Source organism: Anolis carolinensis, chromosome 6 (genome assembly GCF_035594765.1).
Source record: "Anolis carolinensis isolate JA03-04 chromosome 6, rAnoCar3.1.pri, whole genome shotgun sequence".
NCBI lineage: Eukaryota > Metazoa > Chordata > Lepidosauria > Squamata > Dactyloidae > Anolis > Anolis carolinensis.
The window spans coordinates 37,610,977-37,634,282 of NC_085846.1; the positions used below are offsets into that span (position 1 = coordinate 37,610,977).

Genomic DNA, 23,306 nt, shown 5'->3' on the forward strand with positions numbered 1-23,306 from the left:
GGGATTTGTGGTCACCTTTGAAGGGTTCAGGAGACTGCTTCTTCAAGGGAATGAATGCAGCATGCGCCCAGGAACAGCTCCATTTAACCTCTGGGTAGCAACTGGCCCGCCCCTTAAAACCTCCAATTGAGGCTCTTTCCCCAGTATTTTTGCCCAAGGAGATGCATGTCGAGAAAAGGGAGGGCTTTCACTCTCACCTCTTCTATCTGTACTACTTCTTGAAGTATTGTTGAGGGACAAACCAGGTGAGGAAAGGATTTCTGGAATAAGAATATAGAAAGAAAATTATAAATTGCAAGTACAGTAGAGTCTCACTTATTCAACATAAACGGACCGGTAGAATGTTGGATAAGCGAATATGTTGGATAATAAGGAGGCATTAAGGAAAAGCCTATTAAACATCAAACTAGGTTATGATTTTACAAATTAAGCACCAAAACATCATGTTATACAACAAATTTGACAGAAAAAGTAGTTCAATACACAGTAATGCTATGTAGTAATTACTGTATTTACGAATTTAGCACCAAAATATCATGATGTATTGAAAATATTGACTACAAAAATGCGTTGGATAATCCAGAACGTTGGATAAGTGAGAGACTACTGTATATGTAGATGACTTTGTAATTACTTTAAAAAATCCATTGACTTTGAATAGAAACCTTGATTTATTTATCCTGTCAGAAGTGAATTGAGGATACAGTTGTAATGTATTTAAAAACACAAAGTTAAAAACTTGGCATTATATTAAATTTCCTTTGACCAGAAGCTGGCCACTTGAAGTGCTTCTGGTGTCACTGTGAGAAGGTCCTTCATTGTGCATGTGGCAGGACTCAGCCTACAATGTAGTAGGTGGTCTGTGGTTTGTGCTTGTCCGCACTGGCATGTCGTGCACTTTGTAGCTCCATTTCCAAATATTGGCTCTGCATCTCGTGGTGCCTGAGCGCAGTCTGTTCAGTGCCTTCCAAGTTGTCCAGTCTTCTTTGTGCCCGGGGGGAGTTTCTTGTCTGATATCAGCCATGAATAGAAGTTCCAGGTTTTAGCCTGCCACTTTTGGACTCTTGTTTGCTGAGATGTTCCTGCAAGTATCTCTGTGGATCTTAGGAAGCTGTTTGTTCATTTAAGGCATTGGCATGCTGGCTGATATCTGAATAGAGGATGGGCCGGAGATGTCAATGCCTTGGTCCTTTCATTGCAGGCTGCTACTTCCCGACGGATGTCAGGAGGTGCAATACCAGCTAAATAATATAATTTCTCCAGCGGTGTAGGGTGCAGACATCATTTGATAATGCGGCATGTCTTATTAAGAGCCACATCCACTGTTTTAACATGGTGAGATGTATTCCACACTGGGCATGCGTATTCAGCAGCAGAGTAGCAAAGCACAAGGGCAGATGTCTTCACTGTGCCTGGTTGTGATCCCCAGGATGTGTCAGTCAGCTTTTGTATGATATTATTTCTAGCACCCACTTTTTGCTTGATAGTTGAGCAGTGCTTCTGACAAGTAGAACTCCTAGGTGTGCTGCAATGCTCCTTCCCAGGTAATCCTCAGAGCTTGAGATGCTTGTCTGTTCTTAAGATGAGAAAGAAAAACTTTTTGACTTGCAGAACTCTTGATGAGAAAGCAGAATGATTTTGAAACTTTAGCAAGATTTAAAACTAATAATTAAAAAACAAAAATGTTAACCAAAAATATGGATATAAAAGCTCAGGAAAAACTGTCAGATATAACCGTTTTCAAAACAGGAAAAAAAGGTAAAGTACCTAGGCGTTACTTGGGCAAATATAAACTGTCTACTGTTCCAAAATAATTATGAAACCTTATGGACAGATATTTAGAAAAACCTGTTAAGATGGGATACATTACAACAGTTGCTTTTGGGCAGGCTCTCTGTGATAAAAATAAATGCATTGCCAAAACTTTTGTTCCCCTTTCAAACAATAACAACAACAATATTTTGAGTTGCTGTGAGTTTTCCATACAGTATGGCCATGTTTCAGTAGCATTCTCTCCTTACGTTTGTCCCACATCTATGACAGGCATCCTCAGAGATTGTGAGGTCTGTTGGAAACTAGGCAAGTGAAGTTTATACATTTGTGGAATGTGGGAGAAAGAACTCTTGTCTGTTTGAGTGTTTCAACTGTGAATGTTGCAATTGGCCACCTTGATTAGCATTGAATAGCCTTGCAGCTTCAAAGCCTGGCTGTTTATTTTATTTGTACTTTATTTGTATCCCGCCCTATCGCCTCAGGGGGACTCAGAGTGGCTTCCAGCATAATAACAGGCAAACAGTCAATGCCTATATAAACAAAAGACTAAATTTTTGACGAAAACAATAATCAACAATAACTAGAACAATAATCAACATTGCACAATAAGTAAAAAAACTGTGACATTAATTTTAAATAATTATCATTAAAACAGTTTAAAAGACCGTTTAAAACAGTGTAAAGTTTAATCCTACTTCTCATTGTATGCTTGAGAGCATAAGAATGTTACCTATTATAGCAACAGATAAACCATTTAAGAAATGGCAAATATATATATATAAATTTATATGGCAAGGAAAGAAGCTGAGAATTAAATTTAAGGTTGTACAAGATGCAAAAGAAAGAGGTAGATGAGGCATGCCTCATTTTAAAGTCTACTTCACTGCTTGCTGTTCAGTTTGGATAAAAGATTGGGTTTTGTTGAGTAATATCAGGATGTTAACACTGGAGGGATGTGATCTGAGATATGGTTGGCATGGATATATGTGGTATGATAAAGTGAAAGTGAATGTGGATTTCAAAAAACATCACAGTCAAAATGTAATAAAAAATAAAAACAAGACTATTAAAAGACAGGCATGAGATTAAAACACATTGAAATACAGTAGAGTCTCACTTATCCAAGCTAAACGGGCCAGCAGAAGCTTGGATAAGCGAATATCTTGGATAATAAGGAGGGATTAAGGAAAAGCCTATTAAACATCAAATTTGGTAAAACTACAGCTCCCATGATTACATAGTATTGAACCGTAAGAGGTAAAGTGTCAAACTGCATTAATTCTACAGTGTAGATGCATTCTATGTGTGCTGATATGTATAAATTGGCTGTGATACATGATATATTGATGATCTAGCAAGATCTATTGTGTTGCCTTGATTGATCCTGCCAGGTGTTGTGTTAGAGCCCTTTCACACTATACTAGAGCATCCCAAGCATTGCATGTGGGTGTCACACTTTTTAGACATAGCTTAATTTCACAACACAATAATCCAGTTTTACTAGTAAATGGGAGGTTAAACTAACCCCTTCTAAGATATATCAACTCATACATAAATTCTCACAATGAAAGATATGGAGATGAAAAGGTTTCTCATTAAAACCTTTAATTTTATTTTTAAAAATATATGATTTTAAGATAACATATTTCCAAGATTTTTGTTATTTCTCATTATGTTCATGCGATACACCTACACACTGCAGTCGACACACTAATGTGTCTCAACATGCACTTCTGAAAGTTCTGCTCTATACAATTACGGCACTAGGCTTCTACTTTAACTGTCATTGTTCTGTCCCATGGGATCATGGCACTGGAAGTTTAGGAAAGAATATTTTGGGTCATCGGCTCCTTTAATACCTCACTGATTTACAAATCCCAGGATTCCGTAGGATGTTGTCATGGTACTTAAAACGGAAGCATATTGCTTTAATGGTGTAATGCGAAAGGACTCAGTGTTTGTTTCAGAATTAACCTAGAATCCTGTAATCTACCTGGGATTAAGTCCCATTTAAACCAATCAGGTTTATTTATGTACAGCAGTACAATTGCTGCACAGCATGACTTCTTTTGAGGAAGATGGCTATGCAGTGAATTTCACTTGATAGTTGTGCTCAATTAATACAAAGGGGCAGTTTTGCTTTTAATAAGGAACATACTGATCCTGTTTTTGCACCTAAACTCAATCCAAAATTCATTCATCTACAATTAACATTTCAACTACCATAGCTCAATGCTATGGAATCCTGGGAGTTGTAGTTTGGTGAGGCACCAGCACTTTTTGGCAGAAAAGGTTAAAGACATTATAAATCTACAAATCCCAGGATCCCATAGCACTGAGCTACAGGAGTTAAAGGGATGTCTAACTATGTTAAACTGACAGCATAGATGGACTCTGATTGGTTTGTAAAGTATTTGCAAAGTGGAAGATGTGTCTGGGCATGTGTAGAATATACAACAAAAGTAAACACTACTATTTAGATCCTGTAGTTTTATGCGGTGGCAGGATAGCCAATGAGGTTAATCCAGGACACAATTAGTGCTGATGGAAAACTAGATTGAGTAGAGTATACTCAATTTAACGTAAGGTTTCTAAATGAAAGGGTGTGGTTTCTGGTATATTGCACTAGTTTGAACAACAGAGTGATGAGAATCAAAAGCTTTACAAGGCTTCTAACCTTCATAGAATTGGAAGAGACCACAAGGCCATCTAGTCCAGCCCGCTGCCGTGTGGGAGCTCCCAATCAAAACACTCCCAAAAGATGGTCATTCCGCTTCTGTTTAAAAACTTTCATAGAAGGAGACTCTACCACACTCAGGCAGCATATTCCACTGTTGAACAGCTCTTCCTATCAGGGAGTTTTTCCTGATGTTTAGATCTATTTTCTTGAAGTTTGAATCCGTTGTTTTGTGTTATAGTCTCTACAGCAATAGAAATCAAGCTTGCTCCATCTTGAACATGGCATCCTTTCAGATACTTAAGCATGTCTATCATGTCCGCTCTCAATCTGTAAACATACCCAGCGTCCTCAGTCGTTCCTCATTGAACAAGGCTTCCAGATCTTTGGCTATTTGGGTTGCCATTCTCTGGACACTTTCCAGCTTGTCAATATCATTGAATTGTTGTGCCCAGAACTGGACACAATTCCAGGTGAGGTTGACCAAAGTGGAATAAAGTGGTGTTATTACTTTCCTCAATCTAGACCAGTGGTTCTCAACCTGTGGGTCGCCATGTGTTTTGGCTACAACACTCAGAAATCCCAGCCAGTTTACCAGCTGTTAGGATTTCTGGGAGTTGAAGGCTAAAACACTTGGGGACGCACAGGTTGAGAACCACTGATCTAGACATTATACTCCTATTGATGCAGCCTAGAATCACATTGATATTCATTTTGTAGACATCATCATGATAAAAGGAAACAAGTGGTTAGTCATCCCTTGACATAGATGTGCATACTGTATATAAGTGTTGAAACTAGACAATTGCACATAAGATATATTCAGACGCTTTGTATATTACTATTCAACTATCTATGGGCTCTTCCCTGGTTCTACTTGTTTTCTTGATTATTGTTTGATTGTATGATGTTGCTATGTTTCAATGTTATTGTGCCTCACCTTCATACAATTAAGTGCTTAGGAATTTCTTTAATTATAAAGATTGCCTCTAACTACCTAGCTAGCAAGAGCTTAAACAACTGATAGTATGTCTAAATTGATTCTACAACAAACTGAGAATCATCCAGTCTGAGAATGCATTCCTACACGTGTTTACCTGGCAGTAAATTCCATGAGCCTCAATTGGATTTACTCCAAAGCACATGTGTATAGGATTACAACTGGATTAGTGGCTGACACATTTTTTCAGTGTGGGGAGCTCTATGCCTATTATAATATTTGTAAGCATTGGTCAAGACTTTGGGTAACCGCACAGTTCTGAAAAAGTGCTTTCTGGGTGAAAAATTGAGGTGGGTACTGTTAACAGTTTAAGAAATACTAACAAAGTAAAGTATCACATAATATGAATTTTCTATTGAGGAAGGCTGTCAGTTGATGGGCAGTAGATTATAGTCCTAATAAATCACAAAATTTAAAATTGTGAGTTGTTGGATTTAGGTTTTGTAATACCCCCTCTTCTTTCAAAAATCTGAGAGCAGCATTACTGGTGATCTCCTAACCCACCACCTTTCTCTTATCACAGTTAATCAGGGAGATACTACTGCCAAGGTCACTCGTGTTTAAAGGCTTAGTAGGATTTAAACCTGGGTTTCCCCAGGCAAAGGTCCAACACTCAAACCACTTGACAACATCGGATAGCCTATCAGAAAACTTGTTTGATTTTCCTCCCCTCCCTTTGTCTTTGGTGGTCAATTATTATTACAAAAGCAAGGAGAAAGGCTAAACAGACTATGGCAATCACGCAGCCCTGCCATTTTTAATGTGGAAAGAAAAAGTGTAATATCTGGTATTGAGACTATGCAAAGATTGATAGGCATTAGCCCCTCAAGGCAGCCTGGACTTCACTTTTGGTCTTCCCTGGGTCATAAGTTTAAATATCCAGCAGAACTGGTGATCTTAATTGTGTCTGAGGCCAGATCTATCCTGTTTGAACTGCATTATACAGTTAGTGTAGATCCATGTACAGTAATGTAGTTCAATGCAGTTCAAAGGGCATTATATGGCTCTATACTAGGTATGGGCAAACTTCAACCCCAAGGTGTTTTGGACTTCAACTCCCACAATTCCTAACAGCCTATGGTGTCCAAAACACCTGGAGGATCAAGGTTGGACAATGCCTGCTCTATACTAACCATATAATGCAGTCCAAACTGCATTGTTTGGCACTGTAGATCCAGCCTGATGACACATCTACATTGTAGAATTAATGCAATTTGACTCCACTTAAACTGCCATGGCTCAATGGAAGTTGTAGTTTAACATGATCTTTAGCCTTCTCTGCTAAAGAGTGATGGTGTCTCAGCAAACTAGGATTCCATAGCATTGAGCCATGGCAATCAAGTGGTTGTCTGCACTGTAGAATTAACGTTAATTCCACAGTGGAAAAGCAGCCCACCACCCCCCATCCTCCACGCCCATTGCTATTTTCCCCATTGGGTTGTTGTTGGAACATGGCCATACAGCCTGGAAAACCCACAACAACCCTGTGATCCCGGCCATGAAAGCCTTCGACAACACATTTTCCCCTTTGTCGCCTACTTCCGCCTGTCTTGCTGAATCCCTCCTGCTGGCTTCACTAATAGGAAGGCACAGTCCAGGTTAGGCAACCGGGATTGGAGGGATTGACTCCGCGAGACTCTTCTCCGCCAATCAGAAGTCGGGAAAGTGAGGCACGGTTGAAGCTCGTAGGAGAAACAGTACTGCTCAGTGTTCAGCAGCCGAGCAAGCAGGTGAGTGAGTTTGGGATCGTTCTCCGCTTGGGGAAAGCTACAACCAGGCTTTTTGGTCTTCCTATACAACATCAAAGGGCGAGTTTGCTTCGGTCCCAGGCCCTGGCTTGAAGGAGGCGCCATCGAGCTCCTGAGCACGTGCAGAGTTTCGTAACACTAGTTTATTCTTGAAGGAATCTGTGCCTTCTAGTCTCCTGCCGTCTTATGGATACTTCGTGGATTTCATAGGGTTTTCGTTGGCAAAGAATATTTTTAAAAACTGATTTGATCACTTGTTATTCATTGGCGGACCCCCATCCAAGCTCTCATTGGAACTGACCCTGCTTAGCTTCTTAGGTCAGGCAGATATTGAGGCTTGGTGTCTTATCATCTGCAAAGTTGATAACAATTCTCTCTACCCCAATATCTAAGAGTGCATCCACACTGTAGAATTAATACAGTTTGACACCACTTAAGTTGCCATGGCTCAATGCTATGGAAACCTGGGAGTTGTAGTTTTACTAAGTACTGTATACAGCCTTCTCTCTCAAGAATGCTGGCACGTCACTGTCGTGCCAAACTGCATCAATTCTACAGTGGAGATGCACCTGAAGTCATTGATAAAAACAGCCCTATTTCTCCATTCTTATTCTCATCCATGAGTTTGCCATTATCAAATGCGTGACTTGAGGGCCCATATAGACATTCCAGAAGGGATAGATAACACTTTGGAAGATACAAATACAATTCAATTTTACCTTTATTTATGTGCTATGGCACTTGTACGTGCTTCTGTAAGCCTCCTGAGTTCTGTAAGCCTCCTGAGTGGCGGGGTATAAATAAAGCTGCTATTATTATTATTTTATTATGACACAGCAGACAAGATGGATATGCTGGATTTCATATTACAAAATCACAAGTCGAACACTTCCCAAGTGTCTAGGACTGTGTGATGTATTTTCGGATGATGTGTGCAGATCCCAGCAGGATGGCCTTTTGCAGTTGGCAGATCGTAATTTTGTCAATGTCTATTGTTTCCAAATGCCGGCTGAGATCTTTTGGCACGGCACCCAGTGTGCCGATCACTACCGGGACCACCTCCACTGGTTTCTGCCAGGGTCTTTGAAGTTCAATCTTGAGGTCCTGATAGCGGCTGAGTTTTTCCTGTTGTTAGACCTTGATCAATGAGGAAATTGGGCAGACATGTAAAATTTAAAAACAATGAAATTTAACAGGAAAAAAAGCAACATTCTACATTTTAGGCCAGAAAAATGAAATGCATACGAGGGCTAATAAATTGAAATTAAATCCTGACAAGTAAGATGTGCTCCTGGTCAGCCAAAAGGCCAATCGAATAATAGGGATAATAATAATAACTTTATTTATATTCCGTTCTACTGGAACTACTGCTGGAGAACCAGTTTGAACAGGTTTCTCAGTGTGTGTGTGTGTGTGTGTGTGTGTGAGTCTTCTGAATACTGGCTGGAAAGAAGATGGCTCTGTACTCAGAAAGACCTGACATCAGCCTTGTTTGCTGCTGATCTTCACTGGAGCAGATTCATGGACTAAGAAAGGATTGCCTATAACTGCTGATTTCTGTAAGCAATCAGAGGGACTATTGTAAATACCGTTGTTCTGTCGATCTCTTCGATTTAGTAAAAGTTCCTGTATTGCTTTGTTCTGCAAAGCTGAGTGGTTCGTCATTCTGCAGGGTGTCTCTGGGCTCACGGGCACACGTAAGAGCTTCCATCTGTCATCCACAATCCCCAACACTCCGTATAGGGAGAGAACCACTCCCATGCTACAACAACTCCACTGGCTTCCAGTTTGCTACCTGGCGAAATTCAAAGTGCTGGTTAAGATCTTTAAAGCCCGAAACAGCTCGGGTCCTAATTACCTGGCCAATCACATCTCCCTTTATGAGCCTGTCTGGGGAACTACAGTCCGGCTGGTGGGAACAAGAGAAAGGGCCTTTTCTGCAGCCCCCCCTTTTTTTCTGGAACTCTCTCCCTAGGGAGATCAAAATGGCTTCCTTAATATTGTCCTTTAAAAAACAACTGAAGACCTTTCTGTGCACACAGGCATATGGGGAGGAGGATACTTGAAATACTTTGCAGAAATGGACAAGAAGTGGAATATGGATTTGGCTTTTAAATGCTTTTAAACACTACATTTTAAAAATCTGTTAAATATGAAATGGTTATAATGTGAATTTGTTGGCCTGTGTTCAGTTGTCTAATTCTCTTTGTGTAAGTGTAAATTAGGTTTTATCCTTTGGTTTAGGTTATTTTGTATTTTTATACAGCATTGAATGTTTGCCTCTCTATATGTTGTAAGACACCCAGAGTCCACACTGGGGAGATAAGGCGGGATAGAAATAAAGTCTCATTCTTTCATTATAAGATAGAGGATACTTGGTTTAGCCGTAGTATATGCTACAAGGATCTTGGAAGTATTGTTTATGGTATAATACATATGGTACAAACAGGGAACATGACTCAGTGGTGTGATGCTACGGCAAATAAGGCAAGGAATGACCCCTTCTACACTGCCAAATAAAATCCAGATTATCTGCTTTGAACTGGATTATATGGCAGTGTAGAAGAGGCCAATATTTTAGCTTGCATGAATAGATCCATAGTTTTTGATGACTTTTTCTGCCACCGTTTGAAAACATGCAAATGTGAGTGGATGAATAGGTACCACTCCAGCAGGAAGGTAATGGCGCTCCATGCAATCATGCTGGCCACATGACCTTGGAGGTGTCTATGGACAACGCTGGCTCTTCAGCTTTGAAATAGAGATGAGCACCAACCCCCAGAGTCGGACACAACTAGACTTAATGTCAGGGAAAAACCTTTACCCTTTATTTTTTGATGATAGGGAAGTAGTAGTTCCACTATATTCTATGCTAGTCAGACTTTATTTGGAGTACTATAATCAGTTCTGAATGCTGCATTTGAAGACTGAGGGCCCTTCCATACAGCCATATAACCCAGGATATCAAAGCGGAGAATCCACAATATCTGCTTTGAATTGGATTATCAGAGTCCACACAGCCATATTGTCCAGTTCAATGTGGATTTTATCCTCCTCCCCCTCATATATATATATATATATATATATACACACACACACACGTGCATAAAGGTCTGTCGCAGAGAGAAGGGCCCAAGTTCTTAATTCGGATTTTATTTGGTAGTGTAGAAGAGGCCTTGGTTTAATGGTTTTAAATTACTGGAGGTAGATTTTCACTGAACATTTCAAAGAATTTATTGCTGGTAGGAGTAGGAGTAGTTTGGTAATGAAACCAATCACCTGGAGAAATTGTTATATTTCTTTTTCTAGATAGCTTCAAAAAAAGGTTAAAGCTCCTTGGTAGAGGTGATCTAGCTGAAGTTCCTGCACTGTATGGGAAATGGACACAATGCCTATGGATCCTTTTTTTACTGTAATAATAATGATAATAATAGTAATAATAGTGAATATATTATCTTTCTCTCCCTGAGGCTAGAGGTGGGATACAACATAGTTAAAACATGAGATAAAACACTATTAAAACACATATGATAAGACACACAGAGTTAAAATACAAGTTAAAATCTACGGATGAAATACAGATTAAAATTCACAACTGGGTAGGCTTGCCGGAAGATATGGGTCTTCAGTTGTGTCTTAAATTGTACCAAGGTTCTTAAAAATAAATTAATGATTCATTTTACTTGTATTTTGCCTTTTTTTTAATTTTCCAGTGAGAATGTTTTTGGTGGGACTGACAGGTGGCATTGCATCAGGGAAAAGCACTGTTGTAGCTATACTGCAGGAATTGGGCTGTGCTGTTATCGATGCTGATGTGATCGCCCGTCAAGGTGGGTATTTTTTTAACAAGCAGCCTGTATTGTTTGCTGCATGATTGAACTGGAGACGGACTGTTGTTCATAAGCAACCCACTGCACAGAGATAGGAGATCTCAGAGACTGAATTCTCAAAGGAAATATTATTGGGTACCATTCCATGATGCCTGCCATGCCATCTCTTAACAGTGGCCTTCCCCAGTGCCACAGGCAAGGTTCACCTGGGTATTTTTCTATCCAAGGTAAAGCAGCCATGCATGCACACCTGGGCAAATAAATGCCCTCTCTCCATGTTTAGCAGTAACAATACAACTAGGTGTTATATTATTAGTCAGTAATATTGTAATATTATTGTAATATTGTAGGTATTTTAATACAGTATTAGTAAATAATAATAAATGAAACACTTAACTATTTGCTGCCCAATACACTTAAATTGTACTAGGGTGGCAGCAACCCCATTCTACTTAATGGTAGTTCTAGTCTTGTCTCAGAAACACATTAGGTATATAATTTTACATTTTCCTTTTCAGAAAGGAGAAAATACATTTTTCTTTTTCAAAAAAGCCAGATTTGCAGTGGGATGATTTTGATCAGCTTTATAGCATGAAAGGAGGGGGTGGAAGAGAAGATATTTTTACCCTTTGCCTTGGGTTGTATTCCTGATAAATGTACACACACATCACAGGAGTGCTGTTGGCCACAATGTACAAGCCCAAAATTGTCCCTGTATTTCTCCCCTTTCCCTTTTGAATAGTAGCCTTGGGGTCTCAAAGGCAATCTGCCATAGGGATAAATCATTAACATGCACATCTCAGCCATACTGGGGGTCCAGTCTAAACTCTGCCTATTCTCTCACTGCAGAAATCTAAAGCAGAAAAATATATTGGGAGTTTCAGTAGTGGAAAACCATCGTAATGTATAGTTTAGCCATCCAGATGAAAAAAATGCACCTATTCAGAATCAGGTCTCTTTGGCAAAGGGGAAGATTTGCTTTCATAATCTCACTGAGCCACTGGGATACAAAATATAAGATTTTCCCCCTCCATTTCTAGCCACTTCCATGCTACCATTTTGCTCATCTTTAAGAAACGTAATGTTATGTGTGATCTTTACCATCAGTCAGGGCAGGTGGTTTGGTAGTGGAGTGTGGAATTGTGTCATGCAATGCAATATTGGCCTCTGGGATTAAATTTCATAGGATAATGTGACATCCATTAGTGTAAGTAGTTAATATTGGGTTTTTGAAAGTGAGATCTTATCTTTGTGACTCTCTGATACTAAGAAATACATACTCTCTTCACTAAATGTCCTTTGGTTTGCAATAGGCACAGTGCCAAACTAAATTTTGTTGTGATTTTCCATCACATTCGACTTTATGGTGATCCTGTGATTAAGTCTTCCAAGAGCCACAGTCAACAGACATCTGAGCAGCTCTGCTCAGATATTGCAAACCTAGGACCATGATTTACTTGCTTGAGACTATTCACTTGTAATGTGTGATGGTCAACAGACATTTTGGTGCCTCAAATGTTCACCCTGTTTCTGGGTATATTTGACCCGTTGATTCCAAAAGTCAGCTTTAGTTTTTTTGAGATACAGAACATATGCCATGTACCAATCTTCATCTGCTTGCCCATAAAAAAATCATAACCGTATCTTAGAAACTAGGGCTGATGTGGTCTGTGTAATGCAATTTTCTAAATCAGTGTCCCACATAACCACAGGAACAGGCCTAGAAACCAAGTCACCTAGAAAAACTATTGTTGGGTGGTGTTACCATCTTTTTCTGAGGGTGGCCTTCTGACATGTCTAAAGTCACCTCAGCTTCTAGTGAAAGTTCAGGCTTGATTTGCTCTAAGACCTATTAATTTGATTTTTTAGCAGTTTATGGTATCCACAGGACATCCCTCCCACAGTACACTTCAAATGCATTGATTTTCTTCCTGTCTGCATTCTTCAATGTCCAGCTTTCACACCCACACATAGAAATTGGATCTAGATTTACCACTGGTCTTCTTTAGCAGTTCTATTAAGGTTTTAATTTGCCAATCTGTTGCTTTTTTGCTAGGAGTAGTAAATCTGATAACTCTGGCAATTTGGGTAAGTCATCTTGACTTTCTGCTTCTGAACAAGAAGTTGTGATCTTTACCACCGGGTCGGGTTTCTCATTGTTACAACATAACAAACTGGAAAGCAATGTTAGTGGTATTTTAATGTTAAGGTTGTTTTGCTTTCATTCCTCAGTGGTCCAGCCAAGCTTTCGAGCATACGAGCGCATTGTGCATTCATTTGGTCCTGAGATTATCTTGGAGAATGGCGAGCTCAATCGTGAAGCTCTTGGAAGTATTGTTTTCTCCCAGCCAGAAAAACGTCGGCTACTAAACTCTATCACTCATCCCGAGATCCAGAAGGAGATGCTGAAACAGATCTTGAAATACTTTCTGCTGGGTAAGCTGTTGGGGAGGTTGATTTTGCAATGCAGAATCCTTGGGGCATACATGCCGACAAAAGTTGCTCGCTTCTCCCTGCCACACATTGGCTTTTCTTTCCTAGTGAGAGGGAAAGGGCTGGAAAAGGCATCTTTGCTGCTTCCTTTGTGCCCCGTTGTTTGCGCCTGTCCATCTCACTGCTTACACCCTGAGAATTCCTCCTCCTTTATGCTTGCCCTTTGCTTTCTTGCTCCCTTAACGTGGCTTTAAAGAGCACCGGCACAAAAGTGTCTTTTGGAAGCATTGTGCATAATGTCACACCTTCTGAAATGTTCACGTGGTTCCCTTGCACCCCCTTCTCTCCCTGGCACTTTTATGAAAGCTCTCTTTTGAACTTGATAAGGTAAAATAATAGCTTGACAGCTGGGATTTCTACAGCGCCTTTCTGTTCCTTCCCTTGCATTCTTCTGATAAACTGGTAACAAATACAGCTGTCAAACTTGTCTAATCGAGTGGGCGATAGTATCACTGGCTGCTTTGGAGGTCTAGGGGCAGGACAGAAAGATGTCTGTACCAGAAGGAGCTGGGAATTATTAAGGGCAAGCCAGGCAATACAGGAGTGCTCTCCAGTTTCTAAGGCAAGCATAACCTCCTCACATTAAGAGATGAGAAAGGAACGTATGCGAGAGAAGGGGAAGGCAACCTCCTCAGGGTCTCTATAGTCCCAAAGAACTATGCTACCCTCACACCAGAAGGTTTTTAAGTTAATTAAATTTACTTGGAGTGAAACAGCTCCTAGGATTGGAATCTGTTGTCATAATAGAAAAAGTACAGTGTTCCCTCACTTATCGTGGGGGTTAGGTTCCAGGACCACTCGCAATAAGTGAAAATCCACGAAGTAGGGACACTATATTTATTTTAATATTTATACATTATTTTAGTAGTTATACACTATTTTAAGTCTTTATCAACCAATTGTGTGTTGATAAATCGCCTCCCTCTCCTCCCGTTGCCGCTTGGGCTCCTTTTCTCTCCCTTCGGCTTCTCCTTCCTCCCTTCCTTAGGCTGTAAATTGTTATTTTTTATGATTTATAATGGTCTTTTAGAGTTTATTGAAAAACCGTGAAGCAGTGAAGCAGCGAAAGGTGAACCGCGAAGTAGTGAGGGAACACTGTACTACCAATATATATGGGCCCAAATCCAATTGCTTCTTTGAGACAGACTGACTTAAAGAGGGGTGGCAATGCAAGTGCTGTAGGTCTGTTTGGCAATTTGCTGCTCCAGAGCCTTCCAACCCTTCTTGAAAATACAACAAAAATAGCAAAGTCCACTTTCATAGTTGAAAAATAGATACCACGAAGGGTATGTTCCAGTTCTTTCCTGATGATACCTGAAACCATTGATAACAGTGAACCCTATATTTTGGTTATATTTCGTCCAGAAGCATATCATAGAATTGCACTGGAGGGCCCAGGGAGACCCAAAAACACTTCTAAGCGGGAATATTTTTTGGAGTGTGGGTATGTGAAAACATGAGTATCAAAGCCATTGGTAATGGAGTTATGCTGTATTTTTGAAATGAAAAATAGTCCAGTAGGATGTATAAGGCTTTCATGGCCAGAACACTGCGGTGTTGTGTGGTTTCTGGGCTTATATGTCCATGTTCTTGAAGCATTTTCTCCTGATGTTTCGCCTACATCTGCCACTTTCTTTGTATTGCACAAAATCATTCATAGGATTAATTGAGAAGAGGGCTCTGTTAGGCTGGAGTGGTGAGCCACAATAGTACCTGATCGGTATATAAATCTCTGTCCAAATTCAGTCCTTCATTAGCTACCAGATACAAAATTATTCATGTTATTTATTTGCATATTTTATCAAGCTTTACCCAAAACTTTCAGTTTGGAATGGGGGAGCAATTAATATTTTGCTGTGCCCAATAGAATACTTTTGTATTTTCAGGTCATCGGTATGTAATCTTGGACATTCCTCTCCTCTTTGAAACCAACACATTGACCAAGTTCATGAAACATACCGTTCTTGTGTACTGGTAAGGATAATATTGTTTGCCATCAAACTCATATCAGTGCTATTCTGAAAAATAACCGAGGTGTATTTTTAAACATTCCAAACATTTTTAAGGGCATCCACACAGTGGCATAGGAATGCTTTGCATTGAATGGTTGCATCATGCCCCAGGCCTCCAAGCCTCAGTGTAAATTCATATACAAGGTATGAGACATTTAAAAAGACAGTTGATTTTAATTCTGCATTCTGAATATAGCCACATCAGCAGTCACACAGTTATATGATCTGACCTAAGGTACTGTCTCCCAGGCTAACCCCCTGTGGCTATTATGAAAGGCAAGCTTTTTATAGCTTTATTCTCGGCAGTTTTATACTAGGAAACTAAGATATTCCAATACATTTCAATGATCATTAAGGGCAATGTTTCCATTTAGCCAGTACTTTAAAATCACCCATATTGAGTAGGACCCCTATATGGATAGGGATATATTTCTGAACTTACTGTGGGAACAGGAAATACTGGATAATAGCCAATCCTATTGAAATAAATGACTTCTAGAAGAAATCACTGTTTATTCACCATGGAGGACATAGCGGTATCCTTTTTAGGAATTTTCTAGCTCCGTCAGAATGATTCTATGGTAACTTCTCATAGAATAATACCATAGAATTGCGTGAAGAACTTTAAAAATTCCTGTTTTGTCAGATGCAGGTACTAATCCCATGGGTACTTGAGTCATAATGTATGAAAACTATCTTTTAAATTATTTTATCTGCCTATATTTATTTAATATGAGATATTTTAAGTGAATACCTATGATAGCCATTTTAATGTATTTTAATTGTTTTACAGGGTATATATTTTAATGTTAATTCATGTTAGTGTTATCATGTCTGTTGGATTATGTTATACTGTTTTATCATTGTGTATTACTTTGATTTTTGATGTGTTTGTATTATTTTGGGCATTGAGAGCTGCAGTTGCCCACGTAGATTTCCCTAATTCAAGCTGCAGTTGTATTTCTTTAGGAAAAGGAAAGGATGTTGTGGGACTGGGTGGACAGGTAGGTGGATACTTCGATACATAAATAAACAATTTGAGCTTTTTAACTTTGCCACTGAACGGAATTAATCTTCCTTCCTCTGTCAGTGACCCGCAATCCCAGCTTTCTCGCCTGATGAAAAGGAACGGTTTGACCCAGGCTGAGGCAGAAGCACGCATTGCTGCCCAGCTGCCCCTTGACCAGAAAGTCAAGATGGCCAAGCACGTCATCGACAACTCGGGCGATGCTGAAGCCACAAGGAGGCAGGTCCTGAAGTTGCACGCGGCATTGGAGGACTCCTTGGACTTTCTCTGGGTGCGCCTGTTGGTTGTGGCAGCAACAGCCGGGGTCGGCAGCCTGGTATATTGCCTCCTGCGGCAACTTGTATCTTAACTTGCCCTTTCCATGCTGGGAAAGGCAACAGATATCTTGACCCTTTAACTCGTTTTGCTAATGTAATGTACATAACTGAGGAACAAAAATGAGAAGATGGCTTGGTGGCTTTATTATAATTCATTCAGCTCACCTCCACCACTCACATCTAAGAAAGTAAAGGAGGGCATCCTTCCAGTCCTTCCAAAATTGCTAGTGGCTTCCTTTCTTCTAGGGCTTTTCCAAAGAATAAAACACACTTAACAAGGAAACATGAATGAGGTCCTGGCTTACTAAGAAAAACAGAATGCATGTAATAACCTCAGGGACAAAACACAATTCTTATATTATGTTTTGACATGAGAATCAACTCAAAACAAAGCAGTAACTAAGTTGTGTATTCTCTCCCTACAGATGGGGGAAACCTGGAATTTCTCACATTGTGAAATATTTTGTTTTTGATGAGTCTTTGAGAACAATAAAAACCTTACAATATGTAAATTAAAATTAAAAGCACACAAACATTAAAATAAACAGGTATTTATTTCTGTAAACTTGACTTCTCTCTGGGTTGGAGTGTAATTCATTTCCAGAAAATTTTTGAATGTTCAACATATACATGGAACTTTCATTGTGTCAGTTTATTCGCTGAAGAAATCCTCTGAGTGCATCACAAAATTCTGGCATGTTTTGAAAGATTCAGCAGAATGTTCTATAATGTACTCTTCAGTATTATCCTGATATATTGTATGTTGTTTTAGCCCCATGGAATATTAAGTGCTTTCACTGAATGTGCAATGCATATCACATTGTTCTATATACTATATGTTGGGATATGTGCAATACAGGCAAGTAAAAGGGGAAAAATTGCCCCAATCCAAAACAACAGGCTGCTCACTTAATGCAGGGCAAATAGAGACCGTTTATCATTAAAGTTATTTAATTTCCTCCTTATGGGCATAATCTGCTAGGCAAGACTGTAACCCTGAAGTTAGTGTAAAACTCAGGCCCCTTATATACTACCATATAATCCAGATTATCAAAGGTGATACTCTACCTTACCTGCTTTGAACTGGATTATATGAATCTACACTGCCATATAATCCAGTTCATAATCTGGATTTTATATGGCAGTGTAGAAGGGTTTTAAATTTAACATCCGTCATAACCAGCTGGAATAATACACACAATGGAAGGAGTAGTCATCAACATATGTGCAAGAGTTCGACTTGGAAGTGGAGAGACAAGACTCAACCTGTAGCAAGCCAGGTTTCACACCCTAACATTGGCTTCTTACTAGGGCCACAGTTTAAGCAGTACACAAAAATCAACAGTAAAAAAGTTATTTCTGTTCCACTTCTCTTGCAGTTTGGTACTTATGATAAGTTAAAATACACTCTCATTAAACATTAATACAAGAAAAATATATAAAATGAAGTTAAATAATAAAAATTAAGTAGACACACAGACACTCCACCACAACAGTTAGTAGTTGAGTGAAATGGACCTGATTCAGCCACAGTAAAGGAATCAAATTTAAAGCCCACAGTGTCCAGTAAATTCCAGCACAACCACCTACAGAATAATTTTAACTTCTGTCCCTCACCAGTGTTTCTCAACAGTCACCTTCAACCTATTCCTCTTCTTGCATAAGAGATTTTGGGAGACTATCCAGCTCACATGTTCTTGGAAAAAGGGAAATGAAAAAACACTACCATATGAAGTCAGGGCTTGCTTTGTCTTCTCACCCTTTTCAGTGCCCTTTTGCCAATGCAATTGCTGTGTGTGTGTGTGTTAGTTTCATTGTCACCTAAATGATATCTGATTCCACAAGACAACAAGATTCTCTTTGAAAGCTGAGAAATGTGACAGTCTCCGAGAGTGCGTACGCAGGGCTCACAGCGAATGCCGAATGGATGGCAAAGACCACTGAATTAAGTGATGAGTGCGGAATACTATTTCCAGAGATGTGCTAATGTGAACACCTTCTTTTAGTAAATGATTTGGATGTTTCTAAACCACTCTTCATCATAAGGTTTCAAAAGATATTACGCAGCAGCAAGCCTGGCTGTGACACTTCCCCTGGGAACTGCATCCTGCCCTGCCTCCGTGATGAGTGCTTGCACATCATGCTCATGATTTGCATACAGCTAGGACTCCACTTGTACCTATTCAGCATTTTCAGGCGTACATTTATGGCATTTTTTTTATAATGTTGCCTTTGTGAGCTGATGTGCACTAATACAATTATGCACAACACACATTTGCGCGTGAAATCAATTACTAGTTGTTCAGATACAGTGAAAGAAGGGAGAGTTGTCAATTGGGTTAGGATTAAAATGTCTCATTCATAATTGGGAAGAGTTCCAATTGGTTGCTCTCTGAGCAATAGTGCGTTGATCCCCTTCTGTCGTGTATAGGTTTCTGAGAGAAAATATCCACATTACTCAGAGAGAAAATTAATTTGCAAATAGAAGTTCCCAGTATGTTGTTAAAGACTTCCATAGCTGGAATCACTGGATTGCTGTGAGTTTTCCGAGCTGTGTGGCCATGTTGTAGAAGCATTCTCTCCTGACATTTTGCCCACATGTATGGCAGGCATCCTCAGAGGTTGTGAGGTCTGTTGGAAACTAGACAAGTGGAGTTTATATATCTGTGGAATGTCCAGGGTGGGAGAAAGTTCCCATTCATTGCATCCCCCTTTACAACTTATAATATAGGATATAAGGTTATGTCTCCTGTTTATCTCTGTTATATGCTGTAACAGAGCATATATGGAAGCATCTTTTTGTAAATTAATCAGCCCCCATGGGGCAAAATATGTTGCTTCTAGGAAAGTCAAGAATATAATTCAGATTAAAATAGGTATCTTTACAAATCATATTTGTATTGAGGTACATAAAATAGCTTTGGTGGGATAGATGGATACATGCATGCACCCATTTTCTGAATGTAATGTGTGCCTTGGGAGTTTGTTTCCACCATGGACTTGATCCAGCCCTGCTGCAGCATCATGATCACCTATTTGTAGATTTTAAATTGTATTGAATTGCTTTTAGTATAAGCTGCTTTAAGTGTCTTATGGAGAGAAAAAGTGGGGTAATAATAATAATAATAATAATAATAATAGTTGCATTGACGAAAAACAACAGGAAAAACTCAGCCGCTATCAGAATCTCAAGATTGAACTTCAAAGACTCTGGCAGAAACCAGTGCAGGTGGTCCCGGTGGTGATGGGCACATTGGGTGCCATGCCAAAAGATCTCAGCCGGCATTTGGAAACAATAGACATTGACAAAATTACGATCTGTCAACTGCAAAAGGCCACCCTACTGGAATCTGCACGCATCATCCGAAAATACATCACACACTCCTAGATACTTGGAAAGTGTTCGACTTGTGATTTTGTGATACAAAATCCAGCATATCTATCTTGTTTGCTGTGACATAATAAAATAATAATAATAATAATAGGCAGCTTTTGACATTGAAGGAGGTACCCAAGGCAGAGTAGCTATTATGGAGATGGGCTCAGCACCTTGGGTAATCTTTAAAATCGGGATGGAAACCCAGAACAGATTCACCATTCTTCTTGTTGTTTACCTTCAAGTTGTTGCCAATTTAGGGCATTTCTAAGGTGACTTTAGAAAATTTAGATTTTCTTGGTAATATTTGTTTGGAAGAGATTTGCCTTTTCTGAGGATGACACTTGTCCAAAGTCACTAAATGAGTTTCCATGACTAAATGGGGATTGGAATGTTGTTCTCCAGAGTTATAGTCCAGCACCATGCGATTAATGCGGAAACCACCAGCTGCCATAGCTGCCACCAACTTTAGTATAAACAGTGGCAATAAGGGGCAATAAGGGCTAAAATAATAATTAAAAAATTATTTCTAATTTGCACCTCTTTCCCCGAAGGGACTCACGGCAAATTAAAAGGAAACAGTTGGAGCACTGAATCTCATATTGCTTTGAGTTAACCACTGTTTATACTAAAGTTGGTCCTTTGCCTTTGTGGGTTTCACTTTTGTGGATTTGATTATTCATGGATTTGATCAAAAGGCTCTCTCTCTATGAATCCCTAGGTCAGAGCTTTCCAGTCCCTGTGTTGTGAAACATTAATGTACCAGCTACAATGTGTAGGTGTGCCACGCAAATGTAAAGAGTGTATGTGAAATAAGCAATAAATCATATGTTTGAAAAAACATAAATCAAAGAGAAATGTTTTGTCTTCATACATTACATTACAATGTATGTATGTGTCTGTATCTCTTATAAGAAGATGGTTTAAACTTTAACCTTTGGTTTGCTAGTGGACCTGAATGACTGTGTCACAAAGTGCTCCATGTCTAAAACGTGTATCAACAATATGAAAGCTCTACTCTAAGACCACCAGCACATAACCATGGAAAGTTGACCATAGCATTGCATTGGAGTACAGAGAAACACTTCTGTAGGCATTTGTAGGTCCTTCAGTGTACTCTTTCTACAACTTCCAGCAGACTCTGACTATCAAATCGCATTAGATGATCTAGACATTGCTAGAGAAATGTTCCCTTGGGTTAAAAACAGTGTTTTAAATTGTTTAAAATAACACCATGTAACAAAATTGGAAATATTTTCTATTCCTGGTTTGAAAGTGTTATTTCCTGTTTAATTGTGCAGTACTTTGGAAGTAGTTGTTACACACCAGAAACTTCATTTTTGTGGCTGCCGCAAATTATGTTGAATTGGTTGAAACTCGATGAGGCTGGATCTACACTGCCATGTAAACCAGATTATGAACACAGACAATCCACATTATCTGCTTTGAATTGGAATATATGAGTCTACACTGCCATATAATCCAGTTCAAAGCAGTTAATCTGGATTTTTATGGCAGTGTAGATCCAGCCTGAGATATTAATTGAAAAACTAGAGCAAAATGTGCTGCAGGAGATCCTGTAAAAACAAAGTTTTTGCAGTTTAATAAACTCCCGCTCCATGTTTTTATGATAGAACCAATTAGGATATGACATTTATAACCTAGTAACAAAAATTGTGTTACATAGCGTTATCCTGCGCCTCCGAGCCCAGTGAATGAGAGCTGAATATATAAATATTTGATCATATAATGCAAAATATGAATTGGCTTTGAAAAATAATTATTTGGAAAGTTTGGGGAAGGCTGTACCTGGCTTTTCCAGCAGAGAGCAGTGCTAGCCCAGTTTCGCAGCCATTCAAATGCGGTGGTTTTGTGCCTTTCTTTAGCACCACAAGGCTCAGCCTATGCAACTTGTGCTCCTTTGTAGGCAGTTGTGAGAAAGTCTTGCTTATCCCTTGTTCTGTTTTGATTAAACATACCAAGGGCAGAAGAGCATGCCTCTGTCACTTTTGTTTGGCCCTATCTACTGGGGCTTGTGAGCGGAATAAGGAGATGGTGGTCTCTGGACCCCGGCTTGCCTCAGAGGATTTGGTGGGCAGGGATGAGGTGAAGCCAGTTGACATTAATTCGCTTTGCTACATCTCTCTCTCGGCTTAACTCCTTGCCTTTGCCATCAGCACACTGACCCATCTGGATGGCAAGGCCACGGGACTGCTGCTGTTTTCAGATCACAGCTGTTTATATTAGAGGCCAAACTGGATCAATCACTGTCTAACAGTGTGAGAAGCTGGAGGACATAAAATATTGAGGAAGGCTGGGAAATAGGAAAGAGATTGAAGTGAAGGAGAGCAGCAGCCCATGTAAAGGAAAAGGAGTTGGTGAGAACAATGGAGTCTTAGGTCCCTTCTATGGCTGAATCTACACTGCATATAACACAGTATCTGATCCCAGGTTCTCTGCTTTGAACTGGATCATATGAGTCTACACTACCATATAATCCAGTTCAAAGCAGATAACCTGGGATCATAAACTGGTCAAAAGAGGTCAATGAAAGCTTCCAGGTCACTCTGATGCACAAGTTTGATTTAGGTTTGTGCACAAATTCAGTTTGGTCGGTTCCCTTTGGCCAATCCGGCTTATTCGGCTTGTCCATCTGACCATAACAGTAAGGTTTTATCTGCCATGTTTTTTTTTGGCTGAAACGGGCCACTTGGCAGCCAGTCAAGGCTCCTCCTCTCCTTTTCGACATTATGCGGCATCCAAAGAGGCTGCCACATGCTCGCAGGGGGTTTCCCTGTGAGCTCTGCCATTTGGGCCAATCAGAATAGAAGTACGCAGTGACGTGTCTTACGCAAGTTGTGTCTATTTAATGGGGCGAGCACCTCCATTGCTCAGTTGAATCCTAGCTCTAGATAGGTGTTTCAGTCTGATTGCCTTGTAGCTTGCTCTCAGCTTTATTTTTTGGCTTGGCTTGGCCTCTCTCTCGCATTGAATCTTTTCAATTTTCCTTTATTTTTATTTATTTTCTTAATTTTTTTATTTAGTGGGACTGG

General features: G+C 39.6%; 1 protein-coding gene across 3 annotated transcripts; it reads left to right on the top strand.

The window, feature by feature from the left end:
• The first annotated feature begins 51 nt into the window (after positions 1-51).
• On the top strand, positions 52-17,447 carry dcakd (dephospho-CoA kinase domain containing). Of its 3 annotated transcripts, none has more exons than XM_008113226.3 (5): positions 52-245; positions 10,912-11,028; positions 13,261-13,464; positions 15,408-15,495; positions 16,624-17,447. In XM_008113226.3, the coding sequence occupies exons 2-5, from the start codon at positions 10,917-10,919 to the stop codon at positions 16,907-16,909; spliced, it is 690 nt and encodes a 229-aa protein (XP_008111433.1). In that variant the 5' UTR covers positions 52-245; positions 10,912-10,916; the 3' UTR covers positions 16,910-17,447. The 3 variants fall into 3 exon arrangements, with proteins under 3 accessions (XP_008111433.1, XP_062814151.1, XP_062814152.1); XM_062958081.1 differs by lacking the exon at positions 52-245 and adding an exon at positions 7,050-7,180; XM_062958082.1 differs by lacking the exon at positions 52-245 and adding an exon at positions 8,588-8,757.
• The last annotated feature ends 5,859 nt before the right edge of the window (positions 17,448-23,306 follow it).